At 38.4% G+C, this 24508-nt stretch overlaps 1 protein-coding gene across 1 annotated transcript in view; it reads right to left on the reverse strand.

Annotated features, from left to right (window-relative positions):
* The window catches only part of LOC115216545 (importin-5), a 119686-nt gene that overhangs the window by 62770 nt on the left and 32408 nt on the right, over positions 1 to 24508 (reverse strand). The window contains exon 4 of the mRNA XM_029786003.2: positions 5109 to 5211. Coding sequence (XP_029641863.1) covers positions 5109 to 5211 — 103 coding nt within the window. The remainder of the gene's footprint in view (positions 1 to 5108; positions 5212 to 24508) is intronic.

Genomic DNA, 24508 nt, shown 5'->3' on the forward strand with positions numbered 1-24508 from the left:
AATAGGTGAAGACTGATTTCATTTATAGGTGTAGGAGTGGCTGTGTGGTAAGTAGCTTGATTATGAACCACATGGTTGCGGGTTCAGTCCCACTGCATGGCACCTTGGGCAAGTGTCTTCTACTATAGCCTCAGGCCAACCAAAGCCATAAGAGTGGATTTGGTAGACAGAAACTGAAAGAAGCCCATCGTATATATGTATGTATGTGTGTGTGTGTGTGCATATATATATATATATATATATATATATATATATATATACACACACGTGTGTATATGTTTGTGTGTCTTTGTCCCCAACATCACTTGACAACCGATGCTGGTGTGTTTACGTCCCCGTAACTTAGTGGTTCGGCAAAAGAGAATAAGTCCTGGGGACGATTTGCTCAACTAAAGGTGGTGCTCCAGCATGGCCACAGTCAAATGACTGAAACAAGTAAAAGAGTAAAAGAGAGTACAGCTCATAGGTTACTTTTGATCAACTCCAGTTAATACCATTCAGAATGTCTATTGTAGACCATGCGTTGAGTATACCAAACCAACTGAAGTAAAGTGGAGTCTTGCACTTTGTTCAAGTACATACCATATCTGTAATTACACACCTATGTAGCAGAACTTGATCCTTTGATAAATAGAATGTACAAAAATAAAACCTGATGACTAGTGATAGTTATAGAGTTTTTTTTTTCTTTTGGCAGGAAGAATGGTTGAGCCTTGTAAAAAAAAACTGCTGACCACAGCAAATGATTTAATGAGTAATTAAAAAAATATAACATTTCTTCTATCTATATATGTGCATGTATATGATATACATATGTATATATAAGTGCATGCATGGCTGCATGGTTGAGAAGCCTGCTTCCCAAGCATGTAGCCTTGGGTTCAGTCTCACTGCATGGCACCTCAGACAGGCATTTTTGCTATAGCCCCAGGCCAATCAAATCCTTGCAAATGGATTTGGTCGACAGAAAGTGAAAGGTAGAGGTACAGGTGGGTGGGTGGGTGGGTGTCCCACCACCACTTGATGGCCAACGTGAGTTCAATTTACTTCCTTGTAACTTTACAGTTTAGCAAAAGAGACAGACAGAATAACTACGGGGCGTGGTTTGTTTAACTAAAACCTTCAAGGCAGTGCTCCAGCATGGCCATAATTCAATAACTGAAACAAAGGATAAAAATGGCATGCCATCAAATTTATTTCTCAGACACCGTGTGAGATAAATACCACTGCACAGCTCCCTAGAAAAGTCCTTTTTACTTTGTAACCTCTTGTTCACCAATATCGTTTGAGTGGGATTTTGTAGGTGGAGAGAGTACATGTGTGTATGTGCATGTGTGTGTTTATCAGTGTAAACATTTTAATTTGGGATGGGATGAAATATATACCAAACTGAAACATGTAAAAGACTACACTCTTAAAGGCAATACCCAAGCATAGCCGTAGTTCAAAAGATGCCAATAGAACAAACCTGTACAACATACACTCAAACATAGATATGCATGGGAAATAAAACATATTTTCAATGTGTGTATGCACATAGTCTCTTTCTCTCTCTCTCTCAAATAGGTATGTGTGTGTATATGTTTGTTTTAGCACACACAAACAACAGAGATCCACATTAGTCTAGGTTAACTAGACAGGCATGTATAATCTTCACAGAAGTACAATAACCTTCAATGCTTGCTTGTATATGATTCATTCATATAGCTATATGTAGTGACCTGTTAGGTCACTGGGACACAAGTGAGGATTTCAATTTCATTCATTAAGTGGAGGGAAAACGCCTCACCGGCTGAAATATTCTCTTTTCAGCTCACTGACTACAACAACATTCAGTGGTCTCAAGACATAAATAAAACGTAATAACAGCAAACTGGAATGGAAACCTGGTCAAAGACACTTCTTAAGTAGAATCTCATTTCATCACTATTCAACAGAACTTTGTCTTGTAGGATTAGAGAGCAAATGTACCAGAAAATGCCAAATGTAGTTAGCATTAAATAGCAAATTAGATAATTACTTCCCCAAGCAAAACAGCCAAGAAATCTGATGTAAGAATGATCTGAAATTTCATATTGGGCGTGGAGAGTGAATAGGTATTCAGAAATATATGTTTAGTCAGAAGACCAAATCACAAACATTCTTTAAAGAAAAGAAAAAAACAATATAAAAAGTTCTAAGCTAAATTTATAACCCTACCACTCCCACTAACACAATCCACAACTTTTCAATTCTCAATCCTTCCCTTCCTTCTTACACCATCTTTCATCTTTCTATCTAGAGTCACAGTCCACACTCTCTCCTGTTTGCCTTCAGTTGTAGGGACCACTTTAGGCCTTTAACTTTGAGGCAATCAACACTACTGCTGGTGTCACAAAAACATAAAGAATCACCCAGTACATTCTGTAAAAGTAGTTAACATTGGTGCATAATACTGCCCTCCAAATGATCAGATCTTCTCAAACTGTTCAACCCATACCAGCATGGAAGTCAGATGTTAAATGATGGTGATGAGGATTATGAATAACAAATCATTATATTGTCTCCTGTAATTATTTTCAGCTTGGTGGACAAAACCAAGCAATAAAAAGTGGAAACAAAGCACCAATTTATCTGGATATTCCCAACCATTTCACTATGCATGAAAATACTTAAATGAAATCTCTCTCTTTTCTCTTTTACTCTTTTCAGTCATTTGACTGCGGCCATGCTGGAGCACCGCCTTTAGTCGAGCAAATCAACCCCGGGACTTATTCTTTGTAAGCCCAGTACTTATTCTATCGGTCTCTTTTGCCAAACCGCTAAGTGACGGGGACGTAAACACACCAGCATCGGTTGTCAAGCAATGCTAGGGGGACAAACACAGACACACAAACATATATACACACACATATATATACACATATATACTACAGGCTTCTTTCAGTTTCCGTCTACCAAATCCACTCACAAGGCATTGGTCAGCCCGGAGCTATAGCAGAAGACACTTGCCCAAGATGCCACGCAGTGGGACTGAACCCGGAACCATGTGGTTGGTTAGCAAGCTACTTACCACACAGCCACTCCTGTGCCTATCTACTCCTATCTACTAAAGATAAATAAAATTCTGAACTATAGGGCATTATTTAAAAGTATTATTTATATTTGTGGTGGATGACAGAATCTGTTGAGCATGTAGGTAAAATATCTTGGAGTATTTGGTTCCATTCTGAGTTCAAACTTCACCCAGGTCAGCTTTGATATTTTTCTAAGATTGATAAAATAAGGATCAACTATTGAAAAAGATGCTTCAACATGGCTGCAGCTCTTTGACTGAAACCAATAAAATAGCATTATACAAGGGATGCTGAAAAGTTCCTGGCTTTGGGTAAAAGAAAATACAAGAGAACCATTTAATTATTTCTTTATTGAACATATCCCCCTTTCAGATTCACACACTTATTACAGCAGTTTTTCAGTTTCTCTAAGCCCTGTAAAAGGGCTCAGAAGGTTGGGCCTCCCGCCAGACCTTTTGCAATACCCATAAAGCCAGGAACTTTCCGGTACCCCCTCATATATGCATGTCTATTTGTACTTCTACATGCACACACACGTAGACACACAGCTTAAATCTTTTGTTACCAACTCACTTGAGAGTGCCTTTGGTTCTATTACACTATTAACTTCATGCTTTTTAAAGTTGTCAATATTGAAACAATCCATCAAAATTTTATGCTTATGTTTCAATTACTAACTTAAATGAAGCTATTTTACTATATTTAAAAAAAAATTATTTGAAAGAAACACCCTATATTCCAACAGAAATATGATAAAACAGAGTTGATGTATTATATCCAAATATGCATCTCAGTGATGTATTTTTATGTTCGACGTGTTCTCCAATAATGTCTTGGAATTAATCATACCCATCTTTACTAAAAATCTTACAATCATAGCTTATACATTTTTATTGAAACTTTTTTTTTTTTGTCTTCTGAATTGTGCCTCGGCAGAGCATGGCTTTGTATGTTGTGGTGAAGTTAATTCATGTAGAACTAACACTCACATACGTAACCAATATGATGTAAAGAAGGTTAAGCATCCAGGAAGACAGCTCTCAAGTTGCTTCCGGGTAGCTTAATCACAGCCAGTTGGTGGAAGATTGGGCTTTGATTCATCTAGCAGAAAGCTTCAAGTAATATAACCAAACTGAAAATGTCACCATGAAAACAGGATTGACATGATACATTGGTGCAGCAGACAATATAGTTTGTGCCAGGAATAAGTATGTTATGATGTCACCAAGCAACACCACAAGCAACCACACCTTTCTTATTTCCACATGGTTCAGTAGGATGAGTAGACTTCATTCAGAACAAGTAGGTGTGTGTGTTTTATGAAGGTGGAAGGGAGTGTCAACCAAACTCATCATAGGATATTAATTTTTGGGGGTTTGGTATACACTTAGCAGGAAAATTGCTATGATTCAATGAATTTAGAGATAAACAGGATTGTGTAAGGCAAATGAATTCACAACATGCACAATAAATTTCAGGAAAGCTACCATCCAATAATTTGTGTACAAAACAGGTGGGCTGAGAGCCAAATAATTTTCATCCTGACTGGGAAGACAAACAACCAAGCCTGTGTGGAAGCCTCTACACAGCTGCTTGACTTGCTAGAAATAGTAACCAAATCTCTTGAAATCACAGCCTATCACTTTTAACCCTTCAGCATTTAAATCAACCATATCCAGCCAAAATATTTGACCTGCTTTATGTTCAAACCAGCCTTTCACACCTACCCTACAATGTCATTTTAGAAATAAACAATCACATCATCAAAATCTTGAAAGACAGCATGGCCATGGCTGGTATATCCAGGCAATATCTCAATATTTCTGCAGAAAGTTATTACTACTATGAGGCTAAACTTCGTTTCTTGCACAGAAAAGTGCTTAGTTACTGTCTTTCAAGTCCCAAGAACACCACCATTTGAATTGCAGTTGCATGCAGCCCAGGACATTACAAAACTTGCAGTAAAAGAGAATGCAATATCTTCTCTCCAAGATGAAAATCAATACTAGCTAGTTAAAAAAAAATAAAAGAAAAGAAATAAAATAAAAATACCTGAAGATGTGAAGTGCACTTTCTTTAAGTCGAGGATCTTCAGAGCTTGCGCAGTCTAAGAGAAATTTCAGTATATCTGGCCAAGTCATATTACCCTCCTCATCTGTAAAATAGAACATTGAAATTCAAATTAAGAAACAAGCTAAATCTCTAATTCAGTTATTTAAACCTCAACCTCTAAGAAATACAAGCCAGTTTTAAGCAATCATACCAATTGGAACAATTGTGCCCAATTAGCTTGGATGAGGTTTCCTTCCATTTGACCTCTTGTACGGTATGTAGCTATTCATATCCACTCTATTATCCCCCCATAACATTTCCTCACACTTATTTTTTATTGTACTAATGTTCGTTGTGGCAACCCTGAAGAGATGCACCTAACAATGAGACAGTGATTTCTAGTGGTAATTATCATGGACTCTCCCATCGTTAGATGATGTATGAGGGTTCGGTAATTTTTTGCCGATCAACCTCACAGATGGTTTGTTTATAGTGACCAAATGTTTGTGTACACATAAGCTCACTCCTTCATCAAATCAACATTACCTGTACAGGTGCACCATGTGCCACATGTCAGATGACAAAATGATCGCAGAGCAACATGAAATGAAGTGCTTTGCTCAAGAACATGATGCAACACCCAGTCTGGAATCAAACCCACAACATAAATTTGCACAGATGTGGCTAATGGTTAAGAAGTTTGCTTCCCACCCAAACATGGTTTCGATTCCATTACACTGTATGGTACTGAAGACAAATGTCTTCTATTATGGCCTTAGGCTGACCAAAAACTTGTGAGTGGATTTGGTAAGCAGAATATATGAAACAAGTGCTCTCTCTCTCTCTGTGCATGCATGTATGTATGCATCCTTGTCTAGACATCATGTGATAATTGTAAATTAGTGTCACTGACATACAAGTAGTGTCATTCATTTCCAATATTCTGGGAAAAACATGCCTGGCTCTGGTAAAATATTACCTTGGCTTCAATAAAATCCATAGCAAGCACAGAAAAGTGAACATAAAAAAGAAAATCCATAGTGGTGTATACACACACACACACACACACATATATATATATATATATATAAGGAGAGTTTACGAAAAAAAACAAAAGACAAAGACAGGTGGTGTACAAAACAAACAGATGTATTAGTATAACGCTTGGGGATAGAAAAGTCTTTTACGTTTCGAGCCTACGCTCTTCTACAGAAAGGGACACAGAAAAAACCAAGGAGAGAAAAAAAATGTGTGTAGTGGCTAACGATCTATATACATATACACACACATATATATACATATTTATTTTTATGTTCCTGTTCATATTTTCCCAAGCTACCATGTGTATTAGTGAAGCATTGCTGTACAGCTGAATGCCTTTCCTGTTACTAACCCTTACCTATTTTTCAAGCAAGAGATCTCTTATTCTACACATCTTTGAAAGCACAAGGACAGCAGATGTTTTGCTGAAATGACAACATGACACCAGTCACAGCTCAGCAATTTCCTGAGAAGCACAAATGAAAACGATCATTCACTCACACATACGCACACACATGCAGACAATGTGTGTGGCTTTCTTTAATTCTATTCATGAAACTGAACACACACAATAATGCTTTTCCTCCCTAGAAAAGTGAAAAGTATTAGCTTTAATCTAAAGAGCTCAAACTTCAGGAAATTTCAATTACATGCAACTGTTTTTGACTTTATTCTTCATATTTTATTTATTTTATTTTATTTTCAAAGTCAGTCCGTCCCAAAGATTAAAAAGCTTATAATCCCATATATTTGAGTGACACAACATATTCACAGACATACTCTACCTTGCATCTAGCATGTTGCTTGAAATGTAGGATAGCAATTGACAGAAATCTGATAGTGCATATAATGGCTACAAACAATAAGTAGTAAAACAACAGGTGTACTGCATAGGGATGTCTAACAGACAGAGATGTAAAATTTCAGGTGCACCAGATACACAAAAAAAAATAAAAGAATAATTATCAGCAAAGACAGCCATATACAGGTGACATGGATCTCTGGAGGAAGTAGTAGATACATGTTCTGTTATGTAAAGTAATTCTCATTTGAGGAGCTGTTATCAATAACATAATGGTTATGGTTTAATATTTTAGAAGGGCTACTGTTTCTTGGCAACAAGAAATTTTGCATTCAGTAAGATAAACTGGAGAGAGAGAGAGTATGTAATCCAGTGAATGAAGGGATTGGAGAAATGTGGTGAGTAGAGAATTACTAATTCAGTTAGTAATGCTCTGTTGGATGTACCACATTAATAAGCAATGAGGAAAGCACCTGTGCAATTGCTCAGTACATTTCCCACTCATATATAATCACCTGGTCTATCAGTTCAAAAAGACTAGCAGTTATTCCTCATCATGACTTTGTTATTGTCTTCAGAGCAGTTGTTCACTTAATCTGAATGGGATTTAACAAATCACACAAGATGACAAGCCACAAACCTAAATACCTTTTTTTTAAAAACTTGTTTAAGCCATTAATCTGCAGCTATGCTGGAGCACCACCCCAGGAGGGTGTTAGTCAAACAAATCGCCCACAGAGCAAGTGGTGGAATGGACGAACAGGACATACACACACAGAGACACACATGACAGACTTCAATATAGCATCTACCAAATTCACTCATAAGGCATTGATTGGCCCAAGACAAACATGGACATAGTTATAAGCCCCACCCCACCTCACCATTTATACACATGCATTCTGAAGTTACATGCTTTTCTTTGTTTAACACACCATTCAAATCTAGTCTAGCAGACTATATGTATACAAGTAAAAATTATCAACGGTTATGCACAATGATGAAAATATATCCAGAATCACTGGTTGGTATGCATATCTGCCGTTCTAATCCCTCCACTACTCTTGACAGTATGGAGACACCCAAATTCCTCATAGCCTTAGACAGCCAATGTAAGCTCCTTCTACTTACATAGCAGGAAGACAATCTTTCCTCCCTGTGAACTCTGTGGTAATTAAATCTCCTTACGATATCAAAACATGAGTCCCTGGCTCTAGTGAAGGTGACCAAACAAACTTAATATAAAACAATTTTGTCTTAATCACACAGAATCTTACAAACTACAGCAAAAGCAACTCCACTGATTTAGGCCAAGCCCCCATCTGTCCATAATGATAATCTCCTTGGTAGTTAAAGGAGTCCTTGGAGACAACCTCACTTTCAGCTGCATCAGACTATTATGGTAAGCTCCTTCTATCTAAAAAACCCATACCTTGCCACTTCTAGTGACAGTCATGGGTTTGGCTTGTCATGAAAACGGCTCATGCACATCACGGAGACAACCTTTAATCACAAAAGCCTTAGGCTGCCATTGGGTTTCCCTTTCATAGCTAAATCCCCGTCCTTAAATCATGGAGAACATGGCTTCTTAAGTCAAGCATATTTCAAACAAACACAAGAGTCAAGGAAAATGGTTTTGCCCCAATCACACATAAGATGCGGGCCCTGGAAGCCCAAAGACAGTTTAGGCGAGCACTGTTCCAAAACAAAGAAATCTCAATTCTCAAACCACAGATTTTGTTATTTTCTTCTTTTCAAAGAGCAAATACTCTTGTACCTGTTTCAGCCTACAAGTTGTGGCCATGCTGCAGCACAACCACTAAAAAATATAGAATGCCTTCACAAATTTGTTGTCCTTACACAAGAGTTATGCTAAATTTTCTGTAGTTCTAATTTTACTATTTGTAATGCAGAAGAATCATATAATTATTGAATATATTTTAATTAATATATTTACATTTACTAAATATATACACACATTTACTGTTTTTATTTTACAAATAAATATATACCCATATACATATATTTACTAAATATAAATGCCCATATATATTTTACATTAATAATAAATATATTTAACATGAATACTTAAGGGTGGCCAAACTATACACATTTTAAAGTAGTAATACATATTCACAATAGATGATGGACACAAATGAAAAAGAATTTGGAAAATTTCAGTTCACACAAGTTGGATTCTTTTCCTCCACTTTTTTCCCCTCCGTAAATATATCTAATTATCCCACAAGGAAGCACTTACTTATAAAGAGCCAGCAAGCTCCCTAAAGATCACACACACACACACACACACAATTTTAGGTGCTGACCTAATTTATAACAACACCTGATACCCCACCAAACAAATAATTTTTTAAAAACCATTTGAGGCTAGTATTAAGCAACAGAACATAGAAAATAGCCAACAAAAACAAACTAACACTTACTCTTTTACTCGTTTCAGTCATTTGACTGCGGCCATGCTGGAGCACCACCTTTAGTTGAGAAAATCGACCCCAGGACTTATTCTTTGTAAACGTAGTACTTATTCTATCGGTCTGTTTTGCTGAACCGCTAAGTTATGGGGACGTAAACACACCAGCATCAGTTGTCAAGCGATATTGGGGGGACGAACACAGACACAGAAACATACACACACACACACACGACAGGCTTTTTTCAGTTTCCGTCTACCAAATCCACTCACAAGGCTTTGGTTGGCCCGAGGCTATAGTAGGAGACACTTGCCCAAGGTGCCACACAGTGGGGCTGAACCCGGAACCATGTGGTTGGTAAGCAAGCTACTTACCACACAGCCACTCCTATGCCTTATTTTAAATATTTAAACAATTTAATTGTAATGTATTGGAGACACAAATTCATTGTTTGGGAGTGCATACGCGCATGTTGTATATGCTTGCACACTCAAATTACAATAGAAGGAAAATAATCACAAGAGATACAGCATGTAGTTGCTTGTGTTAGTTACCGACTGGAAACTTAACCATAATATTGATTCCTCTTAACAAAGCAAAGCAAAAAAGCTATTTCTCTTTTTCGAGGTGAGTGTATATTGCATTGAGTCGATATCTGGTATATTGATGGTGTATATGCTTTTTATAATGACATGAGAAAGTATAACAAGAAAAATTCAAGCTGATCCCAACAGGATGTGAAGTTTGAAACACCATGCATATTTAATCAGTTTCTGGGTAATCTAGCGTGGATTTTCGTCATTTTCAATCATCAACGACATGAGTGTCAACTATACAAAACAACCATGCAACTGTTAGAAGCTGCATAAAAATTATTGAATAAAAAAGAAAAATCATTAAATCCACTCCTAAGCAAAATGTAGGTTCAGAAAGAACTATCAATAGATATGTGTTGCTGGGAACTGAGTACAAATAAATGCTTTATGACTTGTTTCACTTTGACTACTGCCTCTTTAATCCCTATATTTTTAAAGAAGGGGAAATTAGGAAGTTATGTTCTTGTCTTTTCCAAGGGCATTAGCAATGTCAGTGAAATGGACCTACATTAACAGAGAATTAAAACTGGTTTTAACTTGTCACAGGCATGACACTTGCTCTGCAGGCCTTGTACACAAACAATTTTAACAATACTAAAGCATGGTATAAATGTGGGGTCAAGACTTTTGCATCCCAACCACATGGCTTCAAGTTCAGTACTACTGCGTAGAACCTCAGGCAAGTGTCTCCTACTATAGGCAGGAGGCTGATTAAAACCTTGTGAGGGAATCTAGTAGACAGAAGCTGAAAGAAGCCCATCATATGTGTATGTGTGCTTTACTGTTTACTTGTCCTAACATTGAAAGACAGCTGTAAACAAGTGTCACATGCATACAAGCAGTGTCCTTCATTTTCCAATCTTCCATGAAAACATCTGATCATGGGAAAATATTATCTTACTTAGAAACAGGTGAAGATCAGCAATAGGAAGGGCATCTGCCCATAGAAAATCTGCTTCAATGCATTTCCTTGGAGTAGTTGGCGTTAGGAAGGGCATCCAGCTGTAGGAACACTGCCAGATCAGACTGGGCCTGGTGCAGCCTTCTGGCTTCCCAGATCCCAGTTGAACCATCCAACCCATGCTAGCATGGAAAGCGGACGTTAAACGATGATGATGATGATGATGATGTTGGTGAGCATGGAAAAGTGGACATGAAAAGGACATTGGTGATGATGACTAATATGACTATAGCACAGCATTGTGTTCATTCATTCTCATTGGACAAGATCCAATTTAGGCAATCCAATAACTATATATTGTTTGCTGGTGGGGAAGGGTCTTAACTGCTTAGCTTCCAGGTAACTAAAACTGAAGACTTTCAATCTACTAAGTCAATGGTTTCACAGTAAGTCAAACTACATGTAGCTGCTTGTATAGAGCAAAATACTCAATAATGAAGTAGGACAGTTATCATCTAGCTCTATGTTTCACAACCATTTTTTACCTAAGGACCCCATTGGCTCTTATTTTACTTGGATGGATCCTCCAAGCCATTTGATGCTTAAGAAAATCATATTTAGAAATAATACATCTCTAAATATCTCAGAGAAATTTATGCAGTAGTGGTAAGATAAAGTAGTTGTATACTGTCAACTTAATGTGACAGTCCCATGAAGGGAATCATACTACTGCTATTTAGCCCTAGGAAGCATCAATGCTTCCTGTCGACCATGACACATTTCCTGCGTCCTTTATGCTTGCAAACATAAGGACACAGGAAATGTGTCAAGGCTGACAGGAAGCATTGCTGCTTCCTAGGGCTAAATAGCAGTAGTATGATTCCCTTCATGGGGCTGTCACATTAAGTTGACAGTATACAACTACTTTAAAATCATATTTATATTTTCATAATTTAATATTAGAAATTGTATTTAAAAAATTGGTAAAATATTTTGTGTATTGCAAAAGTATAACCACTTTATTGCTGATAAATTTTAGCAACAAAATCTTATATGGACCCCCCAGGGATATATGGTCCCCAGTAGAGAACCACTGGTATAGCTAATCAGTGTGAAGCACATAACTTCAAGTAATTAAACTGACCTAAAATGAATGATAAAGCTCAAGATGATGTAACAAATGCCACTGAAAACAACTAAGAGTTCCCAAGTGGGTTGAGTCGTTCCTCTATATGCTACTCACAAGTCCCAATTGAAACAAACTCCATTTTTTTTTCTTTATTTTGCTAGTGTTTTCAGCAAGAAAAAAAAGTATGGTTGTCAAACTGCTCTATTTTCCTCCACCACCACAACCACTCCATCTTAAACAAATCAAGTGTTTCCGCCTTGTTAAAATGAAATACTCTAAGATTTAGTTAATTTCAAATTCAGTGCCTTAATTTTTTATTTATAATTATAATAATAATTATAATTGTAATTCATCATCACAACATTTAACATCCACTTTTATAATTATAATTAATCAACATCATCGTTTAATGTCTACTTTCCATGCTGGTAGGGGTTGGATGGTTTGACATGAAGCTGGCAAGCAGGGAACTGTTCAAACTCCAGCTGTGGCACGATTTCTACAGTTAGGAAGGGCATCCAGCTGAAGAAACCATGCCACAACAGACAACAGCTCCATGCTAGCTAGCTCCATGTCAAACTATCCAACCCATGCCAGCATGGAAAGCACATGTTAAACGATGAGGATAATGATGAATTATAATCTAGTACTTTAATTATAATTGAATCCAATTTAAAAAAGAAGAATCATCATCATTTTGATGTCCACTTTTCCAAACTTGCATGGGGTCAGACAGTTTAATGAGACAGATTTTCTATGGCTAAATGCCCTTCCTATTGACAGTCCGTTTCTAAGCAAAGTAATATGATCAAACAGATTTTCATGGAATATTAGAAATAAAGGACATTCATTTATAACAATCATGGAGTGGGAGGCAAGGGATACAGACACACACAGCTTCTTTCAGTTTCTGTCTACTAAACCCATTCACAAGACTTTGGTTGCCCTGTGGTTAAAGTGGAAACCATGTGGTTATGAAGCAAACTTCTTAATTACATGGTGACACCTGCACCTAAGAGAAAGGAAAACTTAAACGAACCACCAATCAATACTTTAAAAAAATCATTAAAAAGTAGTCAAATTATCTAACAATCTTTGACACAAAACACTTAAATTAACTGAGCAGATATGTATCAACCTCTGGCTGAACAATCAGTGAGTTTATATTATGTTACCAACACTGTAACGTGCCAAACAGTTACATGTCACCTAGGTCACCTAGCTGTAAACAGTAATGATGTATAGGTAAAGTACACTGCTATAGAAATAAATGTTAAGTGTCTTGCTAGCTTATGGCACCGAGTTCAAATGCAACCATGGTTATAACTTAGGAAGCGAAAAGGTTAAGCGTAGCTGATTTGCATTAAATACATTAAATACAAGTTGAAAATTTCTATGGTACCTAAATACCTGTATGGTCTATAAATTTTATCACAATAACAGAATCATATTAAAGAATATAAGACAAGGTTTATAGTCCTATGCTTACAGTAATATGCTATCACTAAGTCCAATCACAGCTGTTAAATCAACAAACCCAAAACCATTGAGTTCATTGTAGTCTAGCAGCACTAAAAATGATGGCAGAAGCTGTCATTGTCCCTCACAGGATGACAGAGAAATACCAGGTTGGAAAACTGATGTGAGCTGTCAGTGTCTTTACCCTTCAGCTTTTAAACCAGCCACATTCCAGCCTAAATATTCTACATTGTTTTATTTTCAAACTAGCCAGACCTCTCTCAGACTCTTCTTCATGCTACAGCTGACATATTCACTTGGGATGATGAAAGTGCAGCTACTAACCAAACTTCTGCATGCCAAAATGACAAAATTCTGTTGGATTATCCATCAGCAGGCACCCAGATATGTCAACATCCACCACAAAAATCTCTTACATTCCAACAAAACAGACACTGACAGCAAACACTTTTATGGTTTCTTTGTGGCATAAAACCAAAACCAAATTATTGACTCTCCAATTCACATCCATGATGTTAGAGACCAAAATCCTAATCCAATTCACCTCTTCCTCACTACAAGCCCTAATATTTGTCCAGCAATTATTATCTCTTTTTGGTAGATTAGTACCAAAAATGTTTAATAGTGGTTGTTTCTTGTATACAGAGCAAAGAATTTTCTTTAATGTGTCATTCCATCTAAAGTGATTTGTAAAAGATTTCATTCTCTCTTGGCCAACATTTCCAAGACACCAACCTAGTTTATCTTTCCGCTATCATTGTGAAATTCCTGATCTTCATTCTATTTTAACCCTTTAGCATTTAAACTGGCCTGTTCAAACCAGCCAGATCTAGCCTCTCACACCTAACCTATGATGCCATTTTAAAAATAATCAATCACACCATCAAAATAGCAAAAGTTGTGAGATAATGTATGATTTAATTCAAAACAACATGAATAAGTAAGCATTATATATAGTTTCCTTGTTTGAATAAACTCTTACCATCTTGTATTCACACTTGAGTTCATATGGGTCTGCTACATCACATCTGTTGCCACAGTAGTGGCTAGAATTGAGAATTCATTCTTCCATTGAAAAAAAATTCCAGTTACTGTATGGTATCTCCATAACAGCTAGATCCACTGGAAAATGGTATTCTGCTCCCACATACATGCAAGTTCCTTCGAAGATCTTGACAGAATGCAAAAACTAAATGCATAGTATAGCTGGTGATGATGGGCTTTTATTTGTTTATTTTTTTGACTCCAACAAAACGTCTTAAGTCTAATTCTTTTTCATAACTTCTTTAGCATTCAGATTACTCTGTCAAATACAATGCATATTTCACATTGATTTGAATTAACCAGTCGTGCATTCAGATTTCATCACCAAATGTAATGGTTATTTATTCACATTGTTTTAAATTTATCCTGCATCTTCTTGCAGCTTTGAGATTTCAATGAGGTGATTGCTTATTTTTAGACTAACATTGTAGAGTAGGTGTGAGAGGCTGGAGCTGGCCTGTTTTTACATAAAGCAGATGGAATATTTTGGCTAGATATGGCTGGTTTAAATGCTAAAGGATTAATCATGCCTTACCTCATATTTTTGAGATTTCAAAGATATCATTCATCATTTTTAGAATGACATTGTGGAGGTATAAGAGGCCAGATCAATATGAACCTAAAACAGATAGAACATTTGGGCCAGATATGGCCAGTTTAAATTCTAAAGGGTTAAATGTCTATAATTCCCTAATCTCACCATTCTAGGAATTTACTATCAGAGTTCAGTTTGCCAATGTCAGTGAATCACATCAGGTTTCCAGGATATCTCACAGACATGCTGCATGTTTCATACACAAATTCACTCAACAACAATAACAACAACAACAACAACAACAACTGAACTGTAGAATAAATTCTCTTTCCATTGTTTTCCTGCAGATCACAACCTTGATCTTTTAAAATCCAGGATTAACAAGTACATTGCCTAATGTTGGCAGTTTCCTTCAATATAATATTTTTATCTCTTCTATCATGACAATCTCACATTATTAGTTTCTTGATTATCATCTCATTTACAGTATATTTTATTGTCATCATTATCTTTTCTCATCAGTTCTTTCATTATCTTCTCATTCTATTTCATTTAAATATTTTTCCTCCCCTATTTTATAACTATTGTTTCTTTGGTATCTTGAATATTAACGCATATAGAGATTTTATGGCATTAATGCCATACTGCTTTTTCCTTAAAAGTATCCAAGCTTTGCATGAGGTGATATTGAATAAATAATTATAAAAAAAAGCCACTCATTATTGACCTGCTGTTTAATTCATAATCTTGTTTGGTTTGAACCATTCAGAAATAAATCACAAAAGGATTATTGCTATAAGCTATGATTTTCAAATAGCCCATGTTAAATATTATGCAATTCACTCAAGCATTATCTAAGTAATTATCTCCTACAGGAATAAAACAAGAGATCATAAGTGATAATATGAAAGTAGAAAATATCTAAGCTTCAGTGTAGTCTAATATAAACCATAGTGAATATTCCTATGTCCTTTAGCTCACCTGCTTTGCACTGTTCAATTATTACTATTATTATTTAATAATTAACATAATCAAAGGTGGTAGTATGGCAGAAAGAATAGAATGCCCTTACAGATTTTAATTAGTTTCTAAAATTCCCACGAGAACCAACTTTGTCTTTCATCTATCTTTGATCAATAAATAAGTACCAATACAATAATGGTAATCAATTCAATTTATCATACTAACCATCCTACACAGTTGTGGCTTGTGTCAATGTAAGAAATCAATATTCAGGGCAATGATGCTGAGTGGTGAGTACCATAGAGTGATTAGTAAGTTCCCAGTGAGCTAGTACCCAAAACAATTCCAAATTCTTGGTTTACAGTCACACAATTTCCCACATCTCTGCTACACACATGGTATTGTACATCATCATCACTGTCGTCGTCGTTTAACGTCCACTTTCCATGCTAGCATGGGTTGGACGGTTTGACTGTGGGTTGGCGAACCAGATGGCTGCACCAGGCTCCAGTCTTGATCTGGCAGAGTTTCTACAGCTGGATGCCCTTCCTAACGCCAACCACTCTGAGAGTGTAGTGGGTGCTTTTACATGCCACCGGCATGGGGGCCAGTCAGGCGGTACTGGCAATGACCTCGCTCAAATATTTTACACATGCCAACGGCACAGGTGCCAGTAAGGCGATGCTGGTAGCGATCCCGCACGAATGGTGCCTCCTACATGCCACCGGCACGGAAGCCAGTTAGCTGCTCTGGCAACAATCACGCTCGGATGGTGCTCTTAGCACCCTACTAGTACAGTGGTGCCTCCTACATGCCACCGGCACGGAAGCCAGTTAGCCGCTCTGGCAATGATCACACTCGGATGGTGCTCTTAGCACCCTACTAGTACAGTGGTGCCTCCTACATGCCACCGGCACAGAAGCCAGTTAGCCGCTCTGGCAACGATCACACTCGGATGGTACTCTTAGCACCCTACTAGTACAGTGGTGCCTCCTACATGCCACCGGCACAGAAGCCAGTTAGCCGCTCTGGCAACGATCACGCTCGGATGGTACTCTTAGCACCCTACTTGTACAGTGGTGCCTCCTACATGCCACCGGCACGGAAGCCAGTTAGCCGCTCTGGCAATGATCACACTCGGATGGTGCTCTTAGCACCCCTACTAGCACGGGGCACAAGTGCCAGTAAGGCAAAGCTGGCAACGATCACACTCGAATGGTGCCTTTTATGTGCCACATGCACGAAAGCCGGTTAGCCGCTCTGTCAACGATCATGCTCATATGGTGCTCGTGCTCATCATCGAATTACATAAATAGAAAAACACTATTTAGTCACTAATGTATTTATATTGTTTTCCCAGTAAAAATTATGCACACTCTGATCTCTTCAATTAGACAGTGCAATGTGCAACCAAGCAAAAAACACACTGCATACTGAAATTAAATAAGACCTCACTCCTCACATATAACGTCTTGACTTTCAGAGTGAAACTCAAGACGTTCACCTAATAGGTAAGAAAAAAACTCCCAACTAAAATTGCCCCCCACTAGCTTACCTGTTTAATGAGTTTTCCTTTCTCTGTGCATCTTGTATAATTATTCTGCTGTTTATGATTCTCTGAGCCTCTTACGAAAGGAGTAATATCAGTATTGCCCTCAATTTTAGTACAAATACCCTGGTTGGTCCAAAGCATTATTTCTGCAAATCATCATCATCCTTCAACCAACCTATAGTTGGTTGGAACTCCATTGACAATCCCCTTCCACACCACACGATCCTGCATTGCTGTGGTCAGATCTCTAATATCCAGCCCTGAGTACCGAGTTATATCCAGGCAAGATTATATCTGGAATTGTCAGTTTCCTGGAGAAAACACTTCCAGAGGGATGCCATAGCACAGGGATGACATAACCTCTTTCTCTGCTTGATGACAGTGGCCAGCAAATTGTAGCCATTTCTGCTTTAGCTTGAGGGATACTGGCATCAGATTTCCATAGATGTTACTAAGTGTTGGGTGTGATCTCCAACTGATGTTCTGTATCTTTCTGAGCAGGTTGGTGTACGTTCCACTTAATTGTTTTTCTAAGAGAGTCGATAAGGTCCAGGTCTAAATATTTTAACTTTTAACATGGGTGGAAGGTTCAAGTGCCAGATCTTATCAAGTCTGTTACATGCAAACCAAGCAAGAGCTTTGCACGTGTAAAAGTCCTTTTAGGGGTCTACTATGTGTGATCCAAGATATTTGAAGATATCAACGTTTTTGATTGATATATTATTGAGCGATTTAAGTTCAATTAACTTGGAGGAGGTCGTGATAAATAATCTAACTACATAAGAAGACCAGCCAATGAGGGAGCCTTAACATGGTCCAGTGACATACTAGAAGCAGCAGTCAACTCTCCTCAATTACAACTTCCAGTTTTAAAAATAGATAACGTAATCCTAGACACCCATCTTTAAATTGAAAGTCATAGCTGGATGACCTTTGACCTTACATTAACCCAATTACAGCAGATGTAGGAGTGGGGTGGAAACACAAGCCTAAGACTGTACCAAGTGGTGGTGTTCCATCACTATTGGTACTAAAAACTTCGAAACTACCAGAAGAGAAAAGAAAGAAATCAAATGACAGGAGAGAAAGGCACAACAAAATCAACCTCATCCTCCACCATGCAGCCAATGTCATCAACTCTTTTATGCAAGAATTGGTCTACAGAGTCACCAACGCCATCACCATAAAGGAAACACTCAGCAAAGAAGAAACTAAGTTCTTAGACATGAGATAAAGCTGACGACAATATATACATACAGAAACATAATTACAAAAAGACTCCTTCTGGTTTCCATCAACCAAATCCACTTGCAAGACTTTGGTTGGCCTGGATCCATAAAGGACACTTGCTCAAGGTGCCATGCTCATGGAACCAGGAAACGTGGTTGGGAAGCATGCGATTGCATGCATAAATCTGTGTTTGTGTCACCTTGTCTTGATATAGCATGATAGTTGTAAAGGAGAGTTACCGTCATACAGTGTTGTCGTTCATCTCTAATATTCTGAAAAAAAAAATGCCTGGCAATGGGGAAAATACTACTTTGCTTGGAAACATGCATCACTCTATACTGCATTTGCTTATTTTATTTGTATTTGGGGACCAAGAGGACTCGTTATTTCCTGTTTAAACACATCAAACAGAGAAAGAACCGCATGAGAGAAGGCATTACAGATATGACAATTATTTTCTATTCATCTATTTACTATAAAATTACTATATTTCTTCTGTAAAATTATTATCAATAATGCACAACAGGCTTCAGTAAACACAGGTGCCTCTGGTCAATATATTTGCTTGAGTTGTCATTGTAACCTTGCACAACTTCTCATGACAACATGGCTACATCAAGCTGAAAATACTGGTTCTCATCTACTCACTAAAGTTGCAATCAAAAGATACCAAGTTTCAGCCTATTGCAGGACACCATAGCCTCATGCAGATTGAAGCTTTGTAAGTGAAACTAAGTTGATGGAAACTCTATGGAAGACTGTTAGTGCCAGCCTTGTCACACAGTGTTATGCTGATTCTACTGGAAGATTAATGCTAATGACACACATGTAACTGTGGAATACTCAACCACTTAGGTGCCAGTTCAACAACCAAATAATTCAGTTGATCAAACAATAGAATTTCCCATCATCAAAACCAACAGAAATCCATTGTCTCTGAATAATTATTTTCTGGCTCACTGGCTAACATGGTCATAGATTTAAACTTATATTACACCCATTATGTTTTGTCTCTGAAAAACTGTTTCCATCATAGATGCAGGCATAGCTGTGTGATAAAATTTGCTTCCCAACCACATCGTTTCAGGTTTTTGTAACCTTGGACAAGTGTCTCCTGTAATAGCTTGGTAAATCAGTGCGCTGCAAGTGGATTTGGTAAATGAAAACTCAAAGAAGCCCATTGAATGTATATGTAAAAATGTGTATGTGAGAGGGTATGCACATGTTTGTGTCTTCTAGTCTTGACATCATATGATAGTTGTAAATGACTGTCAGTCATAACGAAGTGTCATGCATTTCCAATAATATCCTGTGAAAACATGTCTGGCCAACCCATGCAGAAATGGAAAAGTGACAGTAATTAAAATGTTGACAGTAATGATAATATGATGATGATGACAATGGTCAGCAAACCTAGCTGATGTCACTGTGACAGGATTAACCATTGTTATGACATCCTGCATAAATTTTTGTCTTGGCATTACACAAATGACAAAATTTGCAAAATCCCTCCTTGCAGTTGGCATAGAGAGGAGGGAGTAGTCCCAGCAGAATTGTCAACTCAACAATATATATACATGTGATTAATTACTTAACAGTTTTTATGTCAATGCACTAAAGCATAAATATCATTTCATGTAAATCATTCAGAAATTTTTCTGATGACAAAGGATTACATGAATTTTCCATATTTATGACCCAGATAGCAGTACACAGAATACAGACTTTCTATAGGATGATATTTGCTAAAATAGCTAACATGGTAGATAGAATGTTTTAATGTTTATTCTGGGCCTCTAAATTTAAATCCAGCTAAGGGCAATCATCATCATCATTGCCACCGTCGTTTAACATCCGTTTTCCATGCTAGCATGGGTTGAATGGTTTGACTGAGGTCTGGAAAGCCAGTGGCTACACCAGGCTCTAATCTGATCTGACAACGTTTCTACAGTTGGATGCCCTTCTTAATGCCAACCACTTTGAGAATGTAGTGGGTGCTTTTTACATGTCACCGGCACAGGAGCCAGTCAGGTGACCCTGGCATCAATCACGTTCAGATAGTACTTTTTATATGCCACCGGCACAGGAGCCAGTCAGATGGCACTGGCATCGACCACGTTCAGATGGTGCTTTTATTTCTTTCTCTTTCTCTTCAACAAAAAAATCAGATCTTTTCAATCTTGAATGGGTTCTGCAAGACACTGCATATGTCATGTACCCCTACATCTCTATAAGAAGTTAAGGCTATCATTGCTTGTTACTTATATCATCCCAGGGAGGGTTCTGGTGCGACTGCATCACCAATGATCTAATACAGTTATAATTGATTTAATTTCAATTTTCTCCCATGTGTATATTCTTGTATTTTTTTTTCAATTATTTCAGTCATTGGACTGTGACCATGCCTTAATTTGATCCCACTACTTATTTTAAATCTGGCTTTTAATCTATTGGTTTCTTTCTGCTGGACTGCTAACTTATGAGGACATAAACAAACCTACACAGGTTAAGCAATGAGAAACAAAAATGAAGGCAATCACACAAACACACTCTCATCTCTCTCACTATATATATATATATAGTGTGTGTGATCGTTACCAGCATCGCCTTACTGGCACCTGTGCCGGTGGCATGTGTAAAAAGATTCGAGCGAGGTCATTGCCAGTACCGCCTGACTGGACACCCTGCCGGTGGCATGTAAAAGCACCCACTACACTCTTGGAGTGGTTGGCGTTAGGAAGGGCATCCAACTGTAGAAACTCTGCCAGATCAAGATTGGAGCCTGGTGCAGCCATCTGGTTCGCCAGCCCTCAGTCAAATCGTCCAACCCATGCTAGCATGGAAAGCGGACGTTAAACAATGATAATGATGATGATGATATATAGTCTCAAGCGAAGTGAAAGTCTAGGCATGATTGTTCATGGAAGACCAGCAGTTGCCCGTGCATACCAACCTCTGCTCTTCATACCACCAATGTTATCCAAGGGAAAGGCAAAGACTGATACAGCTTGGTGCCAGTGATGTCACAACTCATTTCTGTAGCTGAGTGAACTGGAGCAACGTAAAATAAAGTGTCTTGCTCAAAAACACAACACATGGCCCAGTCCAAAAATCGAACTCACTACCTCATGATTGTGAGCCCAATGCTCTAACCACTGAGCCATGCGCATTTTTTAATACATATATACATATACACATACTTTATAAACACTTTTGCCGGTGACATGTGTCACTAGTACCGCCTGACTGGCCCTTGTGCCGGTGGCATGTAAAAGCACCCCAGACACTCTCAAAGCGGATGGCATCCAGCTGTAGAAACTCAGCCAGATCAGATTGGAGCCTGGTGCAGCCATCTGGCTCGCCAATCCTCAATTAAACCGTCCAACCCATGCTAGCATGGAAAGCAGACATTAAAGATGATGATGATTATATATATATTGGCACGTAAAAAGCACCCACTACACTCACGGAGTGGTTGGCGTTAGGAAGGGCATCCAGCCCAGTAGAACCGTCCAACCCATGCTAGCATGGAAAACGGACGCTAAATGATGATGATGATGATGATGATATATATATATATATATTGCCAAGTCTGTCCGTAAACGAAGTGATCCCAAGATAAGAAATCTTTGAACTTTAATTCATCCGTATCTCTATTTATTATTATTATTATTTATTAATTATTATTATTCTGATCCCCCTAGTCGCCACTCTGTTTACTATTTCAGCCTCGCCTCGTTTTTGCATATTCTGTATAATTCACTAGTTATCGTTATAGATATTTAAGATCTATCTCCCTTACAGGGCTGATTAGAAATTGGCTGCCGATTCTTCGCGGGGTTTTTCTCTTCCCTTCTCTCCCCCTCTTTTTACATTGTCGTCTGTCTGGACTCCTCTCTTCCTACCCCTCGCCATGGCTATGCATACTTAAGCTAGTAACCTGCCTCATTCTTGATTCCGAATTCCTTTTGCCAAGTCTGTCCGTAAACGAAGTGATCCCAAGATAAGAAATCTTTGAACTTTAATTCATCCGTATCTCTATTTATTATTATTATTTATTAATTATTATTATTCTGATCCCCCTAGTCGCCACTCTGTTTACTATTTCAGCCTCGCCTCGTTTTTGCATATTCTGTATAATTCACTAGTTATCGTTATAGATATTTAAGATCTATCTCCCTTACAGGGCTGATTAGAAATTGGCTGCCGATTCTTCGCGGCGCGCCCGCCCTGCCCACCCCCACCACCAATACGGATATCTCTATTTTGCTCCAACTATACGGATGTCGTTTCTCCCACCACCATTATAGGTGTCTACTCTTTGAACCCCCCTCTTCAATACGCTATTTCACCATGCATTACCCCTCTCTCGATATCCTACGTTCTACTTGCCTAGAACCTGTCCTCTGAACCACCCCTCCACTGGTGCTCCCCTATATTCTGCACCCCCCCCCACCACCATTATAGGTGTCTACTCTTTGAACCCCCCTCTTCAATACGCTATTCACCATGCATTACCCCTCTCTCGATATCCTACGTTCTACTTGCTAGAACCTGTCCTCTGAACCACCCCTCCACTGGTGCTCCCCTATATTTCTGCACCCCCCCCACCACCATTATAGGTGTCTACTCTTTGAACCCCCCTCTTCAATATGCTATTTCACCATGCATTACCCCTCTCTCGATATCCTACGTTCTACTTGCCTAGAACCTGCCCTCTGAACCACCCCTCCACTGGTGCTCCCCTATATTTCTGCACCCCCCCCCACCACGAACCCCCCTCTTCAATACGCTATTTCACCATGCATTACCCCTCTCTCGATATCCTACGTTCTACTTGCCTAGTACCTGTCCTCTGAACCACCCCTCCACTGGTGCTCCCCTATATTTCTGCACCCCCCCATAAAAAGCACCATCCGAACGTGGCCGATGCCAGACCCCTCTGGCACCTGTGCAGGTGGCACGTAAAAAACACCCACTACACTCGCGGAGTGGTTGGCGTTAGGAAGGGCATCCAGCTGTAGAAACACTGCCAGACTAGACTGGAGCCTGGGGCAGTCCCGAGCTCCCCAGACCCCGGTCGAAACCGTCCAACCCGTGCTAGCGCGGAAAACGGACGTTAAACGATGATGATGATGATGATGATGATATATATATAAACACACACATATACAACAGGCTTCCACACAGTTTCCATCTACTGAATTCACTCATAAGGAATTGGTCTGCTCGGGACTGAACCTGAAACCACATGGTTGCAAAGTGAACTTTTGAATCACAGAGCCATGGCCACACCTATATGGAATTTTTCTGAATAAATGTTTTAATGAATATCTTTAGCACCATATGTATTTAAAACGGTTCTTAGAGCACCATATGTATTTAAAATGGTTCATAGTCACACCTGCACTTATAGTCTTAGGTGTATAATAACTTGCAGTCATTATACACTCAGAGTTCGACTTTGTCTCTTAATCCTTCCCAGGAAAGATAAAGTCAGATAACAGTCAAATACTGTGGTTGATTTATCTTCCTCTAATACAGGTTAGATGTAAATAGAGTTCTAATCAAGGTTGGACATAGCTGTGCAGTTAACAATTTCACTTCCCAACCACATGGTTTCAGGTTCAATTCATCTGCACTGCACCTTGGATGAATGTATTTAATTACAGCTCTAAGTGAGCAAATTTGGTAGA

This window comes from Octopus sinensis, linkage group LG10, assembly GCF_006345805.1.
Source record: "Octopus sinensis linkage group LG10, ASM634580v1, whole genome shotgun sequence".
In the NCBI taxonomy this organism is placed as follows: Eukaryota; Metazoa; Mollusca; class Cephalopoda; order Octopoda; family Octopodidae; genus Octopus; species Octopus sinensis.